This window comes from Aotus nancymaae, unplaced genomic scaffold, assembly GCF_030222135.1.
Source record: "Aotus nancymaae isolate 86718 unplaced genomic scaffold, 86718_ANA_hifiasm-v0.15.2.pri h1tg000021l, whole genome shotgun sequence".
NCBI lineage: Eukaryota > Metazoa > Chordata > Mammalia > Primates > Aotidae > Aotus > Aotus nancymaae.
Window position 1 is genome coordinate 23,014,445 of NW_026988433.1, and position 21,791 is coordinate 23,036,235.

Genomic DNA, 21,791 nt, shown 5'->3' on the forward strand with positions numbered 1-21,791 from the left:
GTAACTGGTTCTCTCAATACCTTTTCACTTAAATTTTTTAAAGAAGTTTTCATAAATTTTTATTTATTCAACTTGCAGATTAAGGAAAAATACTTATCAAAGAAACACAGGCACCAGATTTTTCTTGTTATACATGGTTTTCTTAATGCTAAATAATGTTAACACTCTTACAGAGATGTTTCAGAATCACAAGCAGATGCCAAGTAACCATTCAGGGCTTAGGCAATGCAGCTTACTGCTGCAGTGAAACTACTTCAATGCCAAGTCAAGTGCCAGCAGAGCCAAACATCTAAACTGCTGATTTAGTAGGAAATGATGCTTATGTGAAATATATTTTTAATGTATAAGTCTACTCAGATTTTAAGATAGATTTTTAACAAGTAAAAGTAGTAATTTCTGAGCAAAGTATTTTTTCTTTAAGGCAAAGTTTAAAAACATGGAGTGTAGGTGATTTTGAGCCTTTTCAGGACTTATTTGCCATTGCGGTAAATTGCAGAGGGTACTATGATCAATGGAATAAAAAGAATGGTCTCATAGCCCTGGAATCTAAAGGCATCCTTTAGAGATTCTAGAAATTTTATTAGCAGTTAATCTTACTGTTAACATTACACTGACTCTTTTGTAATGTTGGAACAACATGAGGTAAGCATAGGCCAAAAGACAATGTATAGATACAATTCAGAGTGTAAAACCCAAAAAGTGGTATTGTTGCTGCTGTTGGTGCCACAAAATATTTATCTTAATTAAAAGAGTATTCAATTATGTTAGCAAAAGGAATGTGAACGTCTACAACTCTAAAACTCTTTTCTTTACATTTGGATTATCAGAAGGAATTATTTGTTTCGTATTGAGAATATAAACGTTTATGTGGATACCTGATTCTTTTGTTCCTGTTTCTGTTGTGCAAGATATTCTTCTCTCTCTTTTTCAACTCGAAGTTGCCGTGCTATTTTAAGCATCCATTGATGATTCTGAACTGTCTCCACCTACAGTATGGGAATAAGTAGTGCATGTTACTGTCAGGTTTGAGGAAAAAAATTAGCATGTCATGTGACTCAGACAGCCACTTATCATTTCTTTTTGGTAAACAGTACTCCCTAGAGATGACAGTAAAGCTCTAGACTCCAGGTCCTTGAAAGTGTTGGGCTACTGCCTAGGGAGATTCCCTTTCCATCAGTGTTATTTGAGTCCATCCTCAGATGTACACTCATGCTTGGCTGAATCTTTATTTGCATTCCTAAATCTTTGCAAGTCCTTAGGACTTGGGGCCAAAGTCTTACAGTGCTAATTCTGTCTTACCCTTTTCTTCAAATGTTCAACTCTCTTAATGAGCTGATCCTTTTCTTCTTCCATTGCACTGATATCCTAAAAAGTGGCAAAGAAGACATTGTAAGAAAAAGTATTCTCAGTCTGTAGGATACAGATAAGGTTTTATTTTGATTATGCATTTAACATTTTCATCATTTATAACCAGAGCATTAACAAACAAGATCCTCTTTTGGATGAAGGTCATTTATATTTTTCCCCCAGGGCTCTTTATGCAGGGTAATTTTTTTGGCAGCTTGCTGTTCATCTAGAAATGCAACAAAAATCAGGTATAACGCAGCAAGGTACAGTTGCCAACCAGCACATTTGTGTTCTGATTCCAAATATGGGTATATGATTTTTGAAAACTCTTCTATAATGGAAAGTGTGCAGGTCTAAATACATGAGCAACAGCTGCTGACATCCCATCTACTCTGTTAAATATCAAACCATATAGTCTGCAAATTTTCCATCAAAATTATTTTTAAGGCTATGGTATTTTAAAGACATAAATTTGTGCCTGGTTTTGCCAATTAACCAATTCCCTTTCTGAAAATAAAGACTTCAAAAACAAACTTCCTTCCTGTTAACCAGCTTCATAGCATTTTGTTATGAAAACAAACAAATAGGTCAGGTTCATGCCTGTGGTGGCTCATGCCTGTGATCCCAGCACTTTGGGAGGCCGAGATGGGTGGATCACGAGGTCAGGAGATTGAGCCCAACCTGGCTAACGTGGTGAAACCCCGTCTCTACTAAAAATACAAAAAAAATTAGCCAGGCATGGTGGCACACGTCTGTAGTCCCAGGTACTCGGGAGGCTGAGGCAGGAGAATCACTTGAACCCAGGAGGCAGAGGCTGCAGTGAGCCGAGATTGCACCATTGCACTCCAGCCTGGGCGACAGAGCAAGACTCCACTTCAAAAAATAAATAAATAAATAAAATAAATAAAAATAAAAAAACTCCTTCCTAAATCTAAAAAACTAATATCATAACTACCACAGTAATACTAAAGGTAAAATAAAATATACGTGGTAGCCAGTATTGATAGAATTTGGAAAAATGGGCACTCTTACTCATTCCTGATAGCACTATACTGAAAAACAGAATCAAAAGTCTTAAAATACAGCTAGGCCAACATGGTGAAACTTTATCTCTACTACAAATAAAAAATTAGCTGGGCATGGTGGTGAGTGCCTGTAATCCCAGCTACTTGGGAAGCTGAGGCAGGAGAATCACTTGAACCTGGCAAGTGGCGGTTGCAGTGAGCCAAGATCACACCACTGCACTCCAGCCTGGGCAACAGAGTGCAACTCTGTCTCAAAAAAAAAAAAAAAAAAAAAGTCTTAAAATAAATGTTCATCCCTTCTAGCCCAGTAATTTTATTATCTGGTGATTTGTACCAATAAAACATTCATGAAAAGTCATCATCTATAAAGATTCTCATTAATGCAAGTTATGTCTAAATTTGGAAACAACAAAAATGTATGAAGATTGTTAAATAAATCACAGCATAACACAATGAAAGTCATTAAAAATTATGCAGAAGAATATTTAATGACATGAGTAAAAGTGCTAATATGACATTACTTGAAAGAAGCAGATTACAACATTTATCTATAGAATACCAAGAAAAAGATTTAAATATATTTATCAAAATGTCAACCATAGTTGTCTCTAGAGCATGAGATTATGAGTGAATTATTTTTTCTTTTCTTTTTTACTTTTTTGAGACAAGGTCTCACTCTGTCACCCAGCTAGAGTACAGTGGTATAACCACAGCTCACTGCAGCCTTGAACTCCCAGGCTCAAGTGATCCTTCTGCTTCAGCTTCCTGAGTAGCTGGGACTATAGGCGTGCACCACCAAGCCTGGCTAATTGCGTGCATGCATGTGTGCGTGCGTGCGTGTGTGTGTAGACAGGGCCATGCCATCTTGCCCGGGCTGGTCTCAAACTCTTGGGCTCAAGTGATCCTCCAGCCTCGGCCACCCAAAGTGTTGGTATCACAGGCATGAGCTACCACGCCTGGCCTACTAAAGTATTCTTGAACATATGATTTGTAGAAAATTTAGAAAATATGATTAAACAAGAAATAGAGGTTAGGTGCAGCAGTGGCTCATGCCTATAATCTCAGCACTTTGAAAGGCCAAGGTGGGAGGACAGATTGAGCCCAGGAGTTCAAGACCAGCCTGGCCAGATGGTGAAATCCCAGTTCTACAAAAAAATAAAGGAATTAGCTGGGCATAGTGCTGTGTGCCTGTAGTCCCAACTACGCAGGAAGCTCAGGCGGGTGGATCATTTGAGCCTGGGAGGTCAAGACTGTAGTGAGCTGTGATCACACCACTGTGTACTCCAGTCTGGGTGACAGAGTGAGACCCTGTCTCTAAAAAAAAAAAAGGAGAAAACTTTAGTAAAAATGAATGAAATTAAAACACAGACTCTAGGTTCTTTTTATTATCCTGGTTTACTTACAGGATACAATGGAGGAATAGTAGATGGACATCTATCACTCTTCTTCCATACTCTAAGTAACTACTCATTGTGACTTTACCACAGTCTCATCAATTTCTTCAGTAAGGAAGTACCAAAGGTCCCACAAAATAAAATGTGCCATTTGTTATCACTAGTCTCCATACAGTCTTAAGACTCATACAGACTTAAGCAAAAACAAAAATGCTAAATCCAATATTATTCAAATCCCAAAAATTTGTTACTATGTTTTCTTTCCTTTACCTTTCTTATTTCTGCTGTAGAAAATCCAGATGTCTTGAGCTGCTCATATTCTTTATGCAAAGTTTTAAAGGTTTCCATTAACTCTTCATACTAGAAGAATAAGTTAATAAATTATAAACTAGTAACTAGATCCAGTTGAGTTTTCTTAATCAGGTTATCTACTAACTTACAGTGATTACTCAAGTCATTGTAAGAACAGCATTAAAAATACAAAAACATATCCTTAAACATTTATATAGCATACAAAAAAGTACATCTCTACCATCACAACACTAAATACTTCTCTATCTCATTTCTGGTTACTTTCCCACCTCAAACACTACACTCTAGCTATGTTGATGTCTGAGTCCCTGAACATTCCCTGATCTCACCTCCAGCTTTTACATCTATGACTCCCTCACCTGTAACTGAAGCAACTTCTATTCATCCTTCAGGTCTTAATGTACATTCCACTATTCTCAGAGAAGCCTTCTCTAGCCCTGTATCTATCCTATCAGAGTAGATATCATGTATAATCATAACAATTATAATTTCCTGTCTGTCTCCCTCCATTATATAGTGAGAGTCAAGAGGAAAAGAATCATATTCATTGTGTACAGCCCGGTATCCCTGGAGCCTAGCACAGTGCATAACCCATGTAGGTGTTTAATATAAAGTAGTTGAATGGGCCAGGCATGGTGGTTCACACCTGTAATCCTAGCACTTTGGGAGGCCAAGGCAGATGGATCACTTGAGGTCAGGAGTTCAAGACCAGCCTAGCCAACATGATAAAACCCTGTCTCTACTAAAAATACAGAAAATTAGCCAGGCATGGTGGCACACACCTGTAATCCTAGCTACTGAGGAGACTGAGGCAGGAGAATTGCTTGAACCTGGGAAGCAGAGGTTACAGTGAGCTGAGATCGTGTCACTGTACTCCAGCCTGAGCAACAGAGCGAGACTCAGTCTCAAAAAAAAAAAAAAAAGTAGTTGAATGAATGAAAAAAATCCTGTTACCTAAAAATTTTTTTAAAATAGTTTTGTTGTTGTTTTTGAGACAGGGTCTCACTCTGTCACCCTGGCTGAAGGGCAGTGGTACCATCACAGCTCATTGAAGCCTCGACCTCCCCGGGCTTGCTTAGGTGATCCTCCCACCTCAGCTTCCCAAGTAGTTGGGACTACAAGCTTATGCCGTCGCGTTGGCCTAATTTTTGTATTTTTTGTAGAGATGGGTTTCAACATGTTGCCCAGGCTGGTCTTGAACTCCTGAACTCAAGCAATCTGCCTGCCTTGACCTCCCAAAGTGCTAGGATTATAGGCATGAGGCACTGTGCCTGGCCAAAAAGTTATTTTGATGGGGAATGACAATAATAATATTTTTCTTGATATCTTATAAATCTACAAATTATTAATTCTACAATTCTTCCTTCAGAAAGAGAATACACATTTTTATTAGGATCCTGAAATGACTGGCTAAATGTATAAATCATTATATATTATAAATCACTGTGTGTGTATATCTCTTTCTCTTATATATATATGGAAAGAGAGAGAGAGATGCCCACCATATATGCTTCAAGATGTCTTTATTATCATTAATTCTTTCATTAATTAGCTGAACCTATTTAGCAAAAACTTAATCAGGCAGGGTACGGTGGTTCACGCCTGTAATCCCAGCACTTTGGGAGGCAGAAGTGGGCGGATCACAAGGTCAGGAATTCAAGACCAGCCTGGCAAACACGGTGAAACCCCACCTCTACCAAAAATTAGCTGTGCATGGTGGCAAGCACCTGTAATCCCAGCTGCTTGGGAGACTGAGGCAGAAGAATTACTTTAACCCGGGAGGCAGAGGTTGCAGTGAGTCAAGATGGCGCCCATGCACTTCATGAAGCCTGGGCAACAGGGCAAGACTCTGTCTCGGAAGAAAAAAAAACTTAATCAATCTCCTCTAGATAAATTAGTTTTTATCAGATTTATCAATGGTGGGAGCCTAGGAAGGAGAAAGTACACATTTACACTTTTCTATTTCCCATATTATGTAAAATATTCAAAGATAAGGACAAGTAGACAGGTGGTCTCATTCTGCTGTGCTTCGCCCATGGCAACTACTCTGACATCTGACATAATTATTTGCAAATATACTGCCTTAAGAGAACAATATTGACCTATTTTGAGTTACTGCCATGTTCACTCAAAATAGCACAACGTATGGATAAAAATAAAAATAATCGGTTATTGCGACTCAATCCAAATACTGAGTTCACATTAGAAGTGACTATACAAAATCTGGAAGAAAATAAAGATGGATAAGACATGACACCTGTCTCCATGGACCTCAGAATTTATTGGGAAAGACAGACTGACAAACTATTCACAACGATTTGGCAGAAATCAGTCTATGTAAGTACTATGGAATAAAAGTGTGAAACATTAAACAGAAGCACTTTTTAAAAAAAAATCAAAGTCCTTTTAAATCTAAGTCTAGTTTCTTTCTCCCGACAGTCTTTGGCCAAAAATGTGCTTAGGGATCTCAGGATCAGAAGCCAGACAGCTAGAATCCTCAGTACTCAAAAGCTTTAAGACCTTATGCCAGAGCAGAGTGTTGTTCCAAAACTCTGGCAAGAAAGGTGCACTGAGATTTCAAACTCTGGAATCTATCTCTACCCTCTGTCTGATTTGGAAGTCCTTTGAGACTGCAAGCCTAGCTTCTTTGCCTGCTTCTTTCCAGGGGCTCACATGTCCCAATTTGCCTGGGATAGTGTCAATTTAAACCATTTGTCTTGGTGTAACTGTTACGATAGTCTGTTTCTCTCTAATTTGGATAACAAACTATGTAGTCACTTTACTGATTAATAAAGTACTATGTAGACTTAACCCAGTATCATATCTACCCACAACTGCTAAATAATAAATTATTCTAAAACCTGAATATCAGGGTTTTTTTCTATTCACATACTCCTATCACTGAAATGATATTTGTGTGCAAAAGCCATTATCTTGAGATGTGGCCACAGTTGAACATTCCAACTATTACAAGTTCTCACTGATGTTCTGGCTGAGATTGACCCAAAGGTCAATCTTTTTATCTTCTTGTGCCACTTGGAACTACAAAGACAGCAAATAAGAAAGATTAACATGTATCTGAATAGTACACCTGGAAATCCATTACAGTTTCACTGTGCTATTTACGTATTGTTTACCTGTTTATTGGTGTCAGCCACAGTTTCATCCTGAAGAAACTCAGTTGGTACCTCAAGTTTTATTAAAAAACGAGCTAAATACGCTCTTTTCTTCAGTTCATTAGGCCTCTGAAGAAGCCAGTGGAGCACTGGGTAAATTACAGGTTTACTTCCAATCACCAAACCCTGACGAAAAGTACTCCTAAGACAGAGAAACACACACATACTTAACGGTAAACTTTGAAGACAGATAGCATTTGCTCAAAATGCTATCTGATTTGCAGTTCCAAATTGCTTTCTATAATGTTCTTAAAAAGATAAATTCGAGGTTTGTTTTTTTTTTTTTTTTTTTGAGACAGGGTCTCACCTTATTGCCCAGGCTGTAGTATAGCGGCACAATCACAGCTCACCACAGCCTTAACCTCCTGTCTCAAGTGATCCTCCCATCTTAGCCTCCCAAGTCGCTGGGACTAGAAGCACCAACTATCATGTCCAACTCATTTTTTTTTTTGTATTTTTTGTAGAGACAGGGTTTTGCCATGTTGCCCAGGCTGGTCTCAAACCCCTGAGCTCAAGCAATCCTCCCACTTTGACCTCTCAAAGTGCTAGGATTAAAGTCATAAGCTACCATGCCTGGCCCCAAGGCTATTCTAAAGTCAGTCAGTTAGTACTTTATTCTAAAGTACGTTAGTTAGAAAATAAGAAAAATTAGGCCCTCAAGATATCATTGGCATATCCAAGGAAGTTGTGTTTAAGCTGTTTTTATCTAGGTTGGCAGATAAATGATAGAATGGTATGGTGGATTTACCAGACAGTTTGATTAGGGGAAAGAACTGACCCACTTAAGACTTCTAAGTTTGGTTATAGATGGTTTAAGATTATTTTGAAACTTGGTGATGTTCTCAGGCCATCAAATTAGGGAAACCAGGTATTACCTAAAAAAATTGATTGCAGTATATGAAAGTTTGGATATCAAAGCATAATTTAAAAACTCAATACATGATCAGATTCTTACATGTCTGTGGCATTTCCTGAAGGTTTGTATTTAAGAATACCAAGAAGGTTCAACATTCGTTTGGCTGTTTGCTCTGGCATCTCCTCTCTAATATCCACAAGTTGCTAACAAAGAAATTGAAAAAATATGTTATTGTTGTATGTAACAAAGGACAATATTTAAACTCACTGACAAAATTGTTCTGCTAGAGCTTAACAGCACAATGGTCTCTTCATAAAACAGATTAAGGATAGAGGCCCCCAGATTCCAAGTGAGGGTGCAACCAAGTCAGATCAAGATTCATATTAAGAATGTTAACTTTCAAAAAATGTATCCATTGGAATGGACCAGTGTATGAGAGACATGAGCTAACTTGCAACATAATAAAACCTTTTATAAAAGCATTTTCATTCCCTAACCAAATCTATTTATGTCTGGAAGTAGAGAAATAATTTCTAAATAAGGTACTAGTTTCTGAGCTATCAGAGAAACATTATGGATCATTTACTATTACTTTACAGACATGGAAAACAAGGCCCAGAGAGGTTAAATAATTTGCCCAAGACTCACAGCTATTTAGAGGCAGAAACTGGCTTTCTGCTACCCATCAAAAAGAAAAATTCTTACCTTTGGGTCAATCTCAGCTAGAACATCATTGAGAACTTGTAATAGTTGCATTGGCTCCAAGGAATCAAACGTGATTAAATTATAGTTCTTCCTAAAAGGCTCCTTATTGAGACTGTCCACAATGAATTTAATTTGATCACTCATAATTAGGTCTTATAATTTTAACTAAAGAGTAAAAATAGATAAAAATTTCCTCAATACTGGTAACAAAAGTTCTGGGAAAAAATCAGAATTAAGTTCATACAACCTAGGCATGAAAAGTATTATTCTACATGGCACATGAAAAGGGTTTTGTTGAAAGAATTCCAAGTATAATGGCTTTATTATGAAAATTGCAGTATATACTGTTAATTTTAACATCAAATGCTTTGTATTTGCATCTGGTGTAACAGTAATCATCTGAGTTAATACAGACAGATGAATAATAAATCCTACCTACATTAATACTTCTCCCACATAGTTGCATAATTTCCACCCAGGAATTAAACATCTGTTAGGCTGTAGACATGCATGTGAGATGTTTCTCCCAAATGTCCCAAAAAACATTGGGAGATTTTTACTTTAAAATTTAGATTTCCAGTTTCTCTTGAAAATCAGATCTGGCAACCGTGGGCTCACATTTGTGCATGGCCACAAGCAACTGCAGCTGAGGAGAGGCTGCACACTTCAAATACTCTTCATCCATTTCTGTTATTGGTGTGGCCCATACGAACCCACTCTGCTGCCCTAGAGTCATTCAGACCTTCATTTCCTTTGGCCTTCAATGAGGCAACAGCCTCCTGTTGTCTGATCTCCACCTCTCCCCATTCCAAATCATCTGTAGGCTCCTTACAGCATACAAAACACAGTTAAAACTTCTTGGATTTCGAGACTCTTTATGATCGGCACAACTTATCCTTTTTCAACTTTATTTCCAAATTGTCACCTTTCTACCCCTTCAAACTTCAGCGTGTAGAAACAGTCACTGCTCCTTAGTTTTTCCATCACTCTGCCTTTAGTTAATGTTGCTTTCTCTGTCTAAAATGATGGCTCATCCTTCCTTCATCTTCAGAGGTCCAAACCCCCCAACCATCTTTCAAGCCATGCCCACCAAATGCCAATTCCCCCAGGAAATCTTTCTCAAGCTATCCCCCAGGTTCTGCAGCAGAGTGACAACACCTGTCCTCCATAGCTGACCGCACTTTATCTGCACTTCTCTCCTAGCATTACTTTTGAAATTGTGCTATTCTTTAGGTACGCAACTCCTCTTCCCTGCTAAACTGTAAATTCCATATCTGTGTCCAATTCCATTTTGAACATCCACTATGTCTAAAACAGTGACTTCTTTCACTAGATTGAATGAACTTGTTTACAGGCCCAAGGCCAGAAACAACATAAGCCTAAATCTAAAGAAAATCAGGCTGGCAGTGACAAAGACCATAACTTTTTAAAAAATTGAGTATCTGATTTCTTAATTGCTGAAATAGCCTTACCTAGGTAAACGCTGTAAGGATTAAAAATTAGTTAAAAGGCCGGGCGTGGTGGCTCACACCTGTAATCCCAGCACTTTCGGAGGCTGAAGCAGGTGGATCATTTGAGGTCAGAATTAAAAAATGAATTGCGGCCAGGCGCTGTCTCTCACGCCTGTAATCCCAGCACTTTGGGAGGCCAAGAAGGGAGGATCACTTGAGGTCAGGTGTTCGAGATCAGCCTGGCCAACATGGTGAAACCCCGTCTCTACTAAAAATACAAAAATTAGCCGAGTGTGGTGGTAAATGCCTGTAATCCCAGCTACTCTGGAGGCTGAGGCAGGATAATCGCTTGAACCTGGGAGGCAGAGATCGTGCCACTCCACTCCAAACTAAGCAAAAGAGCGAGACTCCATCTCAAAAAAAAAAGATCATTTATCCACAACGATGAAAAATTATGCACAAATATTATTTCTAAGAAATAATCAAAAGATGATAGAAAGGACAACCAACGTGGCTTATAATAAATCTGGGGTTTCCTTTAAGTTATAAAAAGAAAATCTTTACCTAAGTTTTTTTCCAAAATTCACATTAGGAAGTGTTACTTTTCCACTGTTTAAAGTATTTTAAGTAAAAGTCCACGTCATAACCTTTGCCTGCAGAAATATGTATTTCATTTTAAATGATTTAGAAATTATCTAAAGGTCTATTCTCTTTTCCCTTAAAAAAAAAAAAAAAGCTGGATAAACCAGTAAAATGCTCCCAGGAAGGCAAAGAAACTTGTTGTGTTCCCTGCAAGTCGCCCGCCAGCCAGCAATGGTCACTCGATAAGGACAAAGATGTACGTTAACAGGTAGGCTATCGGTGCCTAGCGGTCTCTGCGCTCTAAAATTAGCAAAAGCAATTACTGTCCCTCTTCCAGGGCAAAGTCGCCGCGCTAATTTCCAAGCACTCACCCACAAACGAGCCGCAAGGGGCGGGGAGCAATGAAAACCAGGACGTGCGTGTTCTCTGGCACAATTTGGGACAGAAACCGTGCTGCCCGGGTCCCAGGCTGGCACGAGCGTCGACCGGCAGCCTCCCGGGAGTCCCAGAAATAGTGTCCCCCCAACCCCCAGGCTCGGGACAGAGAACAGCGGACCCCACACCTGACCAGGCCTCTCGCGGGGGCTGCTCTGGGCCCCTGGACTGTTCATCCCGCCAGGGAGCGGCCTGGATCCGCACTAACCGCAGCAAGGGCCCGATCCCCTAACTGGGGGCTTAACTGCGGCGACTCCTTCCACCTGCGAGGTACTGCACCAGAACCAAGAGGGGACAGGAGCTCTCTCCTATTTCGGGTTCAGGGGAATTTCCGACCGCGAATTGGCGAGGTTACCTCAAATTCTCCTCAGGAAACCGTTTCCCCACCCCCCAGAAGGCAACTCGGGCTCTAGAGGGCGTCTAGAGACGAGCTCCTTGGCAACGGTTGCTAGGCCGTGGCGTTGCATCACTTCCGGGGGAGCGCGCGCGCGCGCTGGGGGCGGGGCTTCAGGCGGAGCTGGGCGGAGGGGCGCCGGGCTTACCTGCAAAGCGGACCGACAAGCTGAGCCACTGCGGAAAACTGAGGGTGTTTGGGACTGTTACTCCGACCTATACGCGCTACAATAAGCTTTCCGAAAGTCCTGCACTTTGCAGTTTACAAAATACTGTCCATATGATTAACTTATGCTAAATGCCTGTGCTGTTTCATTCATTCATGCGCCAAACGTGGGTGATGACTTTTTTTTTGTTTTTGAGGCAGAGCTGGGTGGCAGGGGGGTTGAGATGAGCAAGCATTTGTCCTGAGTTTCAAATTTAGGTTTTTGACGTAAGTATCTCCAAATTAGGTTATGCATAGGAACAATTGTAGTGAGACTCTGGCAGGATTAAAAGGACACATTCATCATAGAGATTTCAGCTTCTGTGTCACATTACTGGGCCACATTGCCTGTACTGGGAATTAATTTTTTTTTAAACCCAGTAATTTTTTAATATGCTGAGAGCCTGAGAGGGGGTGCAGGAGAAGTAAGTGCCCTAAGGTTCTTTTGGTTTCTGAGTGGGCTTTCTTAAGCACCTGCAGAAATAAATTCTCCTTGTGGTCTTCATGGAGTTCACATCCCATGCAGGAGTCAGGAAAATCTTTGTGCACAGTCACTGATGAGGTTTAAAAGTCTACTGGAATTTGCTCTAGCTGGTTTGTGAGAGACTTTAGTTGGCAAATGGTATTTTAAACCAACCCTTATTAGCCTAGAGACCTCAATACTTTGTGATATCAGCTGGTAGTGAAAGAAAGAGAAGGGGGGAAAAAAAATCAAATTCTTGATATCTTGAAAACTTAGTTGCCTTCTCAAACAGCAAAGGAGAAACCAGCTATAGCTTTAGCATCAGACTTACCACACACACAAAAATAACAGATTACATATTAGGCATTTCCTATATGCTCTGTACTATGCAGACTGCTGGGAATGCAGAAAAGCAGGACTTAACCTGCCTCTGCCCTCATGGAGCTAACACTCTAGTGCTGGCAGAGATTATGAAAAGAGCAACACCAATGTAACTGAGATAAATGCTGTAACGAAAAGACCTAATGACTGGGAGCCCAGATTAAGGGCCTCAAGTTTATTTGGGGAGGGTGGTGCCAAAGGGGCCATACCACCAGGAAAGTTTGTCAAATTGAGTGACGTTTAAGGATCAGTAAAAATTAGATCTGGCACAGTGGCTCACACCTGTAATCCCAGCACTTTTGAGAGGCCAAGGCAACAAGATAACTTTGAGCCCAGGAGTTCAAGACCAGCCTAGGCAACAGAGCAAGACACTTTCTCTACAAAAAATTAAAAGTAAAAATTGGCCGGGGGTGGCACCACTGCACTCCAGGCTGGGCAACAGAGTGAGACCCCCCTTCTCTTAAAAAGGATCAGTAAAAATTAACCAAATAGGAAAAGGGAGAATGTTTTGGGCAGGGGCAAGACAACATTCTGAGACCAGTCCCATTGTTAGCTGCCCTCTGACTGTTGAAATATCAAGTGTAGGTCCCCTTCAGGGTTCTTTGAGAGAAACTAAAACTGGCCCCTGCCCACAGAATGTTCACAACCAATTATAAACCTCAAAAACTTAAATAACTTACATAATCCTGAGAGAAACAATACAAGATTTATAGAAGGGATTATATAATTCATTGATCCTGTTGGGTGTGTTAGGAGACACCCCTGGCTACCTGAGTTTGAATTCTGCATCTTCCATTGCGTACCCTCTCTTCATCTTGCTGAACTTTCCTCATCTGTAAAATGTGGCTATAATAAAACCTTCCTCAGTAGAGTTGATGTGAGGATTAAGTGAGTTGATACAGGTAAAGTGATTAGAACAGTGCCCGATAACTGGGAAGCACTGAAGACATTTATGTTTCTTCTTTTTTTAAAAATGAGGCTGTACATGGTGGCTCATGCCTATAATCTCAGCACTTTGGGAGGCTGAGGTGGGAGGTAGCCTGAGCCCAGGAGTTCAAGTCCAGCCTGAGCAACATAATGAGACCCCACCTTAAAAAAGAAAGAAAGAAAGAAAGAAAGAAAAAGTAAACATTTTTTAAAAATAAAAATTTTAAAGTAAGATGGTTTACCAGGCACCATGGCTCACACCTGTAATCCCACCATTTTGGGAGCTGAGGTGGGCAGATCACTTGAGGTCAGAAGTTGGAGACCAGCCTGGCCAACATGGTGAAAACTCATCTGTATTAAAAATACAAAAATTAGCTGGGCGAAGTGGCGCACACCTGTAATCCCAGCTACTCGGGAGGCTGAAGCAGGAGAATCACTTGAACTTGGGAGGTGGAGGTTGCAGTGAACTGAGATCACACCGTTGCACTCCAGCCTGGGCAACAGAGTAAGATTCCATCTAGAAAAAAAAAAAAAAAGATGGTTAGTTTTACACCTTCTATAGGGTTTATGGGTATAGGCTATAGAAGTCCTAGTTAGGAGTGGTTTCTCTAACAGCTTTTAGTTCCTCGTCTCTCTGTTGCCACTGGTCTATAAACACTATGCCTTTCAGTTATGAGACTGCAATCCTGCGTAAATTCAAGTAAGCAAGAGGATTCACTCTGCACTCAAACTTGAATAGATTTTATGCTTAATATGGTTGCTCTGGAACACAGGGAAAAATTTGAAGCCAGTCAGCATGCTTCCTGTAATCTGTGTATTGAAAAATGTACGTTCTGACTCACAGCAAAAAATACAGCTGCATATATTGGGTCCCCTTGGCCAAAGGAAGATTAGCTACCACCCCCTGATTCTGTGTGTGTGTGTGTGTGTGTGTGTGTGTGTGTGTGTGTTTTTGGTGTGTTTGTTTGGAGACAGAGTCTCACTCTGTCACCCAGGCTGGAGTGCAGTAGCACCATCTTGGCTCACTTCAGCCTCCACCTCCTAGCCTCAAGCAATTCTCCTGTCTCAGCCTCCCGAAGTGCTGGGATTACAGGTGTGAGCCACCATGCCCAGCCAGTCCCCTGATACATTTAAGACAAAACTCTGGGTGGATTCATTGAAGGGTCTAAGAGGAAATTCTCAGCAGCAATTTCACAGCAACAGAGGCATTGCTGATCTCATCCCAACTGAGCCACCCATGAAGATTTTTTTCTCCTCAAATGCTATGTTGAGTCTTCTCTGTAAGCTCCCAACAATGCCTTTTGGCTGAACTATATTTGACATTTTTAATAGAGGGAGGGAATTTCCAACCATATGTGACAGCCTTTCTGAAAGCTTCCCACTCCTTCCTCACTCTCTTTTTGAAACAGCTTTATTAAGATATAATTCACATACATACAGTTCACTCATTTAAAGTGTACAATTCAGGCTGGGCATGGTGGCTCACACTTGTAATGCCAGCACTTTGGGAGGATGAGGTGGGCAGATCACCTGAGACCAGGAGTTCAAGACCAGCCTGGCCAATATGGTGAAACCCCGTCTCTGCTAAAAATACACACACACACACACACACACACACACACACAAATGAACTGGGCATGGTGGTGGGCACTTGTAATCCCAGCTACTCAAGAAGCTGAGGCAGGAGAATCACTGGAGCCCAGAAGGCAGAGGCTGCAGTGAGCCAAGATCGTGCCACTGCACTCAAGCCTGGAAGACAAAGCAAGACTCCGTCTCAGGGGGAAAAAAAAAGTGTACAATTTAATGGCTTTTAGCATATTCACAAAGTTATGTAATCATCACCACTATCTAATCACAGAACATGTTTATTAAACCAAAAAGAAACCCTGTACCCTTCAGCCATCACCCCCACATTGAAAATCTCCCCACTTCACAGCCCTGGGTAACCACTAATTTACTTTTCATCTCTATGGATTGGCCTTTTCTGGACATTTCATATAAATGAAATAATACAAAATGTGGTCTTTTTTATCTAGCTTCTTTTGCTTAGTATAATGTTTTTAAGGTTCATTCATATTGTAGCATGGATCAATACATCATTGCCTTTTTTTTTTTTTTTTTTTGAGACGGAGTCTCACTCTTGTTACCCAGGCTGGAGTGCAATGGCGCAATCTCGGCTCACTGCAACCTCCGCCTCCTGGGTTCAGGCAATTCTCCTGCCTCAGCCTCCGGAGTAGCTGGGATTACAGGCACACGCCACTATGCCCAGCTAATTTTTTGTATTTTTAGTAGAGACGAGGTTTCACTGTGTTGACCAGGATGGTCTCGATCTCTTGACCTCGTGATCCACCCGCCTTGGCCTCCCAAAGTGCTGGGATTACAGGCTTGAGCCACCGCGCCCGGCCTGCCTTTTTTTTTTTTTTAAGATGGAGTCTCCCTCTGTTGCCCAGGCTGGAGTGTAGTGACACAATCTTGGCTCACTGCAACCACCGCCTCCTGGGTTCAAGCGATGATTCTGGCTCAGCCTCCTGAGTAGCTGGGACTACAGGTATGTGCCACCATGCCTGGCTAATTTTTTGTATTTTTAGTAGATATGGGGTTTTGTCATGTTGACCAGGCGGATCTTGAACTCCTGGCCTCAAGTGATCCACCCACCTCAGCCTCCCAAAGTGCTGGGATTACAGGTGTGAGCCACCATTCCTGGCCCATCATTCCCTTTCATGGCCAAATAATTCCATTGTATGGATAGATCACATTTTGTTTATGCATTTTCTATTCCTGGACATTTGAGTTGTTTCCACTTTTTTACTGTTATAAATAATCCTGCTATGAACATTAGTATACATACTTTTGCCCCCTTATGAAGAGGAATTCCATTGCCTAATTCAGGTGAGCAGGGTATATACATCAGGGGGATGGAAGAGAGGATTCATTCTTACAGTGTCTCTTCCTTTCAATTTTTGTTAATTTTTAGCCTGTTGGATACACATGGTTGTAGATTACAGGACCAAAGATGTGGAGCCTTTAGTAGTTTTTGGATATAACATAATGGACCTGTTACTGAAACCTACTCATCCCTTGCTACCAAAGCACTAGAATTCCCAATCTGTTTCTTACCAGAAGCCCTCTGATAAGATGTGCTTACATGGATGGGCCTCAAATGTTCACTATCGTCCAGTGGAGGAGAGGGTGAGGCGAGGTGAGGAGGAGGTGAGAAAGACTTGAAGCTGCCCCTTCTCATCTCCTTATTTAACTGTGTAGATAATAAGGGATATCTGCAGTTTCAAAGCTTTTGTCTGATTATTCAGAGGGGGAAAATTACTCCTGATAAAGTGTATTTTTAAAGCCTCAGTTTAGTTCCAAGATAAAAAATAAGGAGAAGAGATTTTATCTCATGTAATTGTGAAGTTGTTCTGGAGTGGGCAGGCCTATGCAAACCTACTCCCAAGGTCTGAGGAAGCTGAGAAGTGAAAAGAAGAGGCTGACAAACCCATCTTCTTAGAAAGAGACATTTAGGCTGGTGCACAGTGGCTCACGCCTTTAATCCTAGCACTTTGAGAGGTCAAGGTGGGAGGATCACTTGAGGTAAGGAGTTCGATACCAGCTTGGCCAACATGGTGAAACCCCATCTCTAGAAAAAATACAAAAATTAGCCAGGCATGGTGGCTTGTGCCTGTAATCCCAGCTACTTGGGAGGCTGAGGCAGGAGAATCACTTGAACCCAGAAGGCAGAGGTTGCAGGGAGCCGAGATCATACCACTGCACTCCAGCCTGGGTGTCAGAGCAAGACTACTCTGTCAAAAAAGAAAAAAGAGAAAGAGAGACATTTAAGAGAGACTTATAAATAAAGGCCATGTCTGTGTCTCAGGTGATGGCAAGACAAGATGGTGGGTCCCAGCACCATTACCTCCCAGACCCAGAGCTTATATATCACAGGGAAAGGGTATAGGTGCTTCAGAAGGGATGTGTAGTACAAATGCTAAGGGTAGGATTTATGATAAGTATGATAACATCAAGGTTGCTTTGGCCTAATGGTAGGATTTACAGTGAGTATTTGCTCTTACACAACGAACAATAGATAAACAATAGAGAGACTCGGAATCTTAGAGGCCTTCCTGGAACTGAGGCTAATTAGAAGTCAACATACTGGATTAGCATCCAAGATGGAGTTGCTTTGGCTGCCACAGAAGTCTAAGGATGTTACTACCTTCAGGTATGGCTTGACCTAAGAGCTCAATGGTATCATCTGGATATTCTTTCTCCCTCCATCTCTGTCTCTCACCCCTACTTTCTCTGAATGAGCTGCTAGTAGCAATAGGCTTGTGTTCTACCAGCCTTGCAGTCTCCGTAAAAGTAGAACCTTGGCCACGTGCAGGGTGGTTCACCCCTGAATTCCAGCACTTTGAGAGGCCGAGGTGGGAGGATCACTTGTGTGTAAGAGTTTGAGACTAGCCTGACCAACATAGCATGACTCCATCTATACAAAAAATTTTAAAAATTAACTGAGCATGGTGGAGTGCACCTGTGGTCGCAGCTACTCGGGAAGCTTAGGTGGGAGGATTACTTGAGCCCAGGAGGTCCAGGCAGTGAACCATGATCACCTCACTCCAACCTGGATGACAGAGTGAAATCCTGTCTCAAAAAAAAAAAAAAAAAAAAAAAAAAAAAGAGAGAGAAAAGAAAAAGAAAGAAAGTAGAACTTTTAATCCAATAGTTGCAGCAAATTCCCAGGGCCCACTCTCATTGGTCTGAAGTGTGTCAGATCATTCTTAAACCAAAGGAAGGGCTGGATCCTCTTATTGGAGGTAGAGACGCTATGCAAACAAGACCACCAGATTTCCCACACAGGTGGTCAGCAAAGGCTGTTAAATCTGGAAAGCCGTATAAGAAAAACCAGAAGAGGAAGGAATAAACCTGTACTCGTGGCAGAGAGCATCTGTATCAATGAGAACCTTCTCCCTGATTTCCTTCCAGGAATTATCTTTCTTCAATGTGGTCTTCCACTGTGGGCCAAATGAAGTCTTCGGATAATAGCAGACCCCTCCAGATACCCACAAACATCTGAGGATGGCCACGAACATAATGTCTCCAATCCCTTCTCATTTCAGAACTTCCAAACAAGAACTTTCCTGTGCAGAGTACAGGGAAGCCAAGCCAATTTTCTGTTTTTGGTATTAAATTTAGACCTTTCATCCTGACCATGAGATATTTCTGGATTCTGCACGAGTATTCAGCGAGTGCCAGGATTCAAGATGCTATCCCATCTGGGGCTATTCTTCAGGCTGCCCACTTTATCCCGTTCTTTTAAAACAGGGAAAAATGACCCAGACGCAGGAACAAATTCAGAAGTGGGTTATTCTGTTATCCATTAATTGTCATTTAATGCCTGTGCCATCTAGGTTACTTGGAGAGGAAAGAAATTAAATTTGAATGGAAACCTGAATTGCATTTTGCAGATATCCTAAATTGTCTCTGTTCTGACAATTTAATCTTGTGGATATGTTTAGTGGCAGAATGTTCTTTCTTAAAAGGTAAGAAGATAAATAATACGTGAAACACTCAAATGGATGAGATTCCGGAGGTCATCTTAAATGTGCGCCTGGTATGATATTTTTCTTAGATGGCTTTTCTTAAATGGGTTTTGTATTTATAAATGTGCTGTGGTTCACAAAGACTGAAAATCACTGATGGGCAATGTAGAATAGCCAAAATAATGGGCAATTCATATTAACTCCTTAGTTATCAGTAGGATTGAACTACAGGATGCATCTAACCTTTTTCTGTTTTTCAGTGTCAGAGTGTCACTCTGTCACCCAGGCTGGAGTATAGTGGCATGATCTTAACTCACTGCAGTCTCTACCTCCTGGCCTCAGCCTCCCGAAAAGCTGGGACTACAGGTGGTGCCACCATATCCAGCTAATTTTTTTTTTTTTTAGGTAGAGATGGGGTCTCATTGTGTTGCTCAGGCTGGTCTCAAACTCCTGACCGCAAGTGATCCACCTGCCTCGGCCTCCCAAAGTGCTGAGATGACCGGTGTGAGCCACCGTGCCTAGCCAGGATGCAGCTAACATTCTTAGTGGGCTGAAATTATCATTATATCATCACTAATTGAGTACTTCCTATATGTCAGAAACTTTGCTGAATAATTCAAATATGTGTCAGAATTTATTCACACTTTATGCATGTACACCTTCTGTTTCTTGTCCTCTTGAAACAATTTTTATTGTCTTAACTTTTGCAGGTTGAAAATCCAGCTGTACTCCGCTTAGTCATCTGTACTTCCTACAGATGCTGTAGGCCTGTGAAGAACTAAAGTGTTTGGGGGAGATTGTATTGGTTGTCTTCATGTGGGGAGTGGAGAGAGGAGTTCCTTCAAGAGTAAGATGGGGCCGAGTGTGGTGGTTGAGCCCTGTAATTTCACACTTTGGGAGGCCAAGGTGGGAGGATCACTTGAGTCCAAGGATTTGAGACCAGCCTGGGCAACATAGTGAGACCCCTATCTGTACAAAAAATAAAAAGTTAGCCAGGCATGGTGGCATCCACCTGTAATCTAAGCTAGTGGGGAGGCTGAGGCTGGAGGATGTCTTGAGCCTAGGAAGTCGAGGCTGCAGTGAGCCAGGATTGTGCCACTGCACTTCAGCCTGGGCAACAGAGTGAGACCCTGTCTCAAAACAATATGAAACAGAACAAAACAAAATGAGACAAGACAAGAGTAAGAAGAGAAAAGACAGATGCCGTGGAGAGTGGGAACGGTCACAAGTTGGTAAGTCCAGAGCAGTTCCTGGGAAGGAAGAAATGCTTTAAGGAGGCCACACTTTAAGTCCAGTGCCTTCCAGTCTGACCGAAGCTTTCTTTGTCCCAGGCCTGACATGGAAGGATCAGCGCCATTGGACCTTAAAGGACCTGCAGCCTGGGAGGACGGGTGACCAAGCAGTCACTAGGGTGGGCCACTGACAGAAGACTGCAGGTGTTGCCCAGAGTGACATCACTGCAAATAGACCAGGGACTTGACATCCCCCAGGATGTGTGTCGGGGGACAGGGGGATGCTTAAAATGAGATTACATTTGTCTCCAACCTAGCAGAATGGGGGCTCAGAATTGGGTTTCAGTTGGTTATAAAATAATGTCCTTCCTCTTGCTTTTACATAGTCCTCGGTAAGGACTTGCTTAACATAGTCCTCTGCATCGTAGACTAAAACTGATAACCTCTGTATGAGTCAGCATCCTGGCAGGATAAAGATGGCACACTCTGGGCAATTGAGGATAGCTTAATAAAGGGCTATTTATAAAGGTGTGGACAGCATTTAGGGCAACCGAGACCAGCAGCAAAAGCAGCCATTGCTGCCCTAAGCCTGAAGCAGGAAGAGAAGACAAGCACCAAAAGCCAGACTGGTCAGCCCTACAGAGACAGTTGCCTAACAAGAGCCTCTGATGCAGCCAGTCCCGATCCCCGTCTCTTATCCTCTGATCTCCTCTTGCTGGGCCCCTGACTAGCTACACCCAACAGAGAGCCAAAGGGAAAGGGAGCTCCCCTGAGGTCATCGTTGCAGAGGCGCCTCCCTGGGCAAAGATGGGGAAGAAGATGGCAGCAGTGGGGCCGGGCATGGTGGCTCATGCCTGTAATCCCAGCACTTTGGGATGCTGAGGCGGGGAGATCACTTGAGGTCAGGAATTCAAGACCAGCCTGACCAATGTGACGAAACCCTATCTCTACTAAAAGTACAAAAATTAGCCGGGTGTGGTGGCACATGCCTGTAATCCCAGCTACTTGGGAGTCTGAGGCATGAGAATCACTTGAGCCTAGGAGATGGAGGTTGCAGTGAGCCAAGATTGCACCACTGCACTCCAGCCTGGGTGACAGAGTGAGACTCTGTCTCAAAAAAAAAAAAAATGACAGCAGTGTGGATCTGGAGGGGCAGACTATAAATAAAATTACACAGTCAAAATGATGGGCAGTCAGGCCTTGTGGGGTCACCAATCCAGCCCCATGTCTTCCAAGCTGCCCTTGCTCTCTTGTAGCTGAAGTTCCAGGCATTATGTGAGTTAGGCCTAATTTCATTTCAGCACACTGTCTGCACCTACATAATCTCATTTAATCTTCACAAGAAGTCTGCAAGGACAGTTTTTTGTTGTTCTTTT

At 41.8% G+C, this 21,791-nt stretch overlaps 1 protein-coding gene across 3 annotated transcripts in view; it reads right to left on the bottom strand.

Moving 5' to 3' along the window:
• Positions 1–11,732, bottom strand: part of IFT81 (intraflagellar transport 81) — a 116,637-nt gene extending 104,905 nt beyond the window's left edge. For all 3 annotated transcript variants that reach the window (XM_064379859.1, XM_064379861.1, XM_064379860.1), the window contains exons 1-7: positions 11,639–11,732; positions 8,816–8,980; positions 8,210–8,313; positions 7,216–7,396; positions 4,037–4,126; positions 1,300–1,365; positions 876–986 (exon numbers count right to left, since the gene is read on the bottom strand). In XM_064379859.1, the coding sequence (XP_064235929.1) occupies positions 876–986; positions 1,300–1,365; positions 4,037–4,126; positions 7,216–7,396; positions 8,210–8,313; positions 8,816–8,959 (696 nt within the window). In that variant the 5' untranslated portion in view covers positions 8,960–8,980; positions 11,639–11,732. The remainder of the gene's footprint in view (positions 1–875; positions 987–1,299; positions 1,366–4,036; positions 4,127–7,215; positions 7,397–8,209; positions 8,314–8,815; positions 8,981–11,638) is intronic.
• Positions 11,733–21,791: the final 10,059 nt, after the last annotated feature.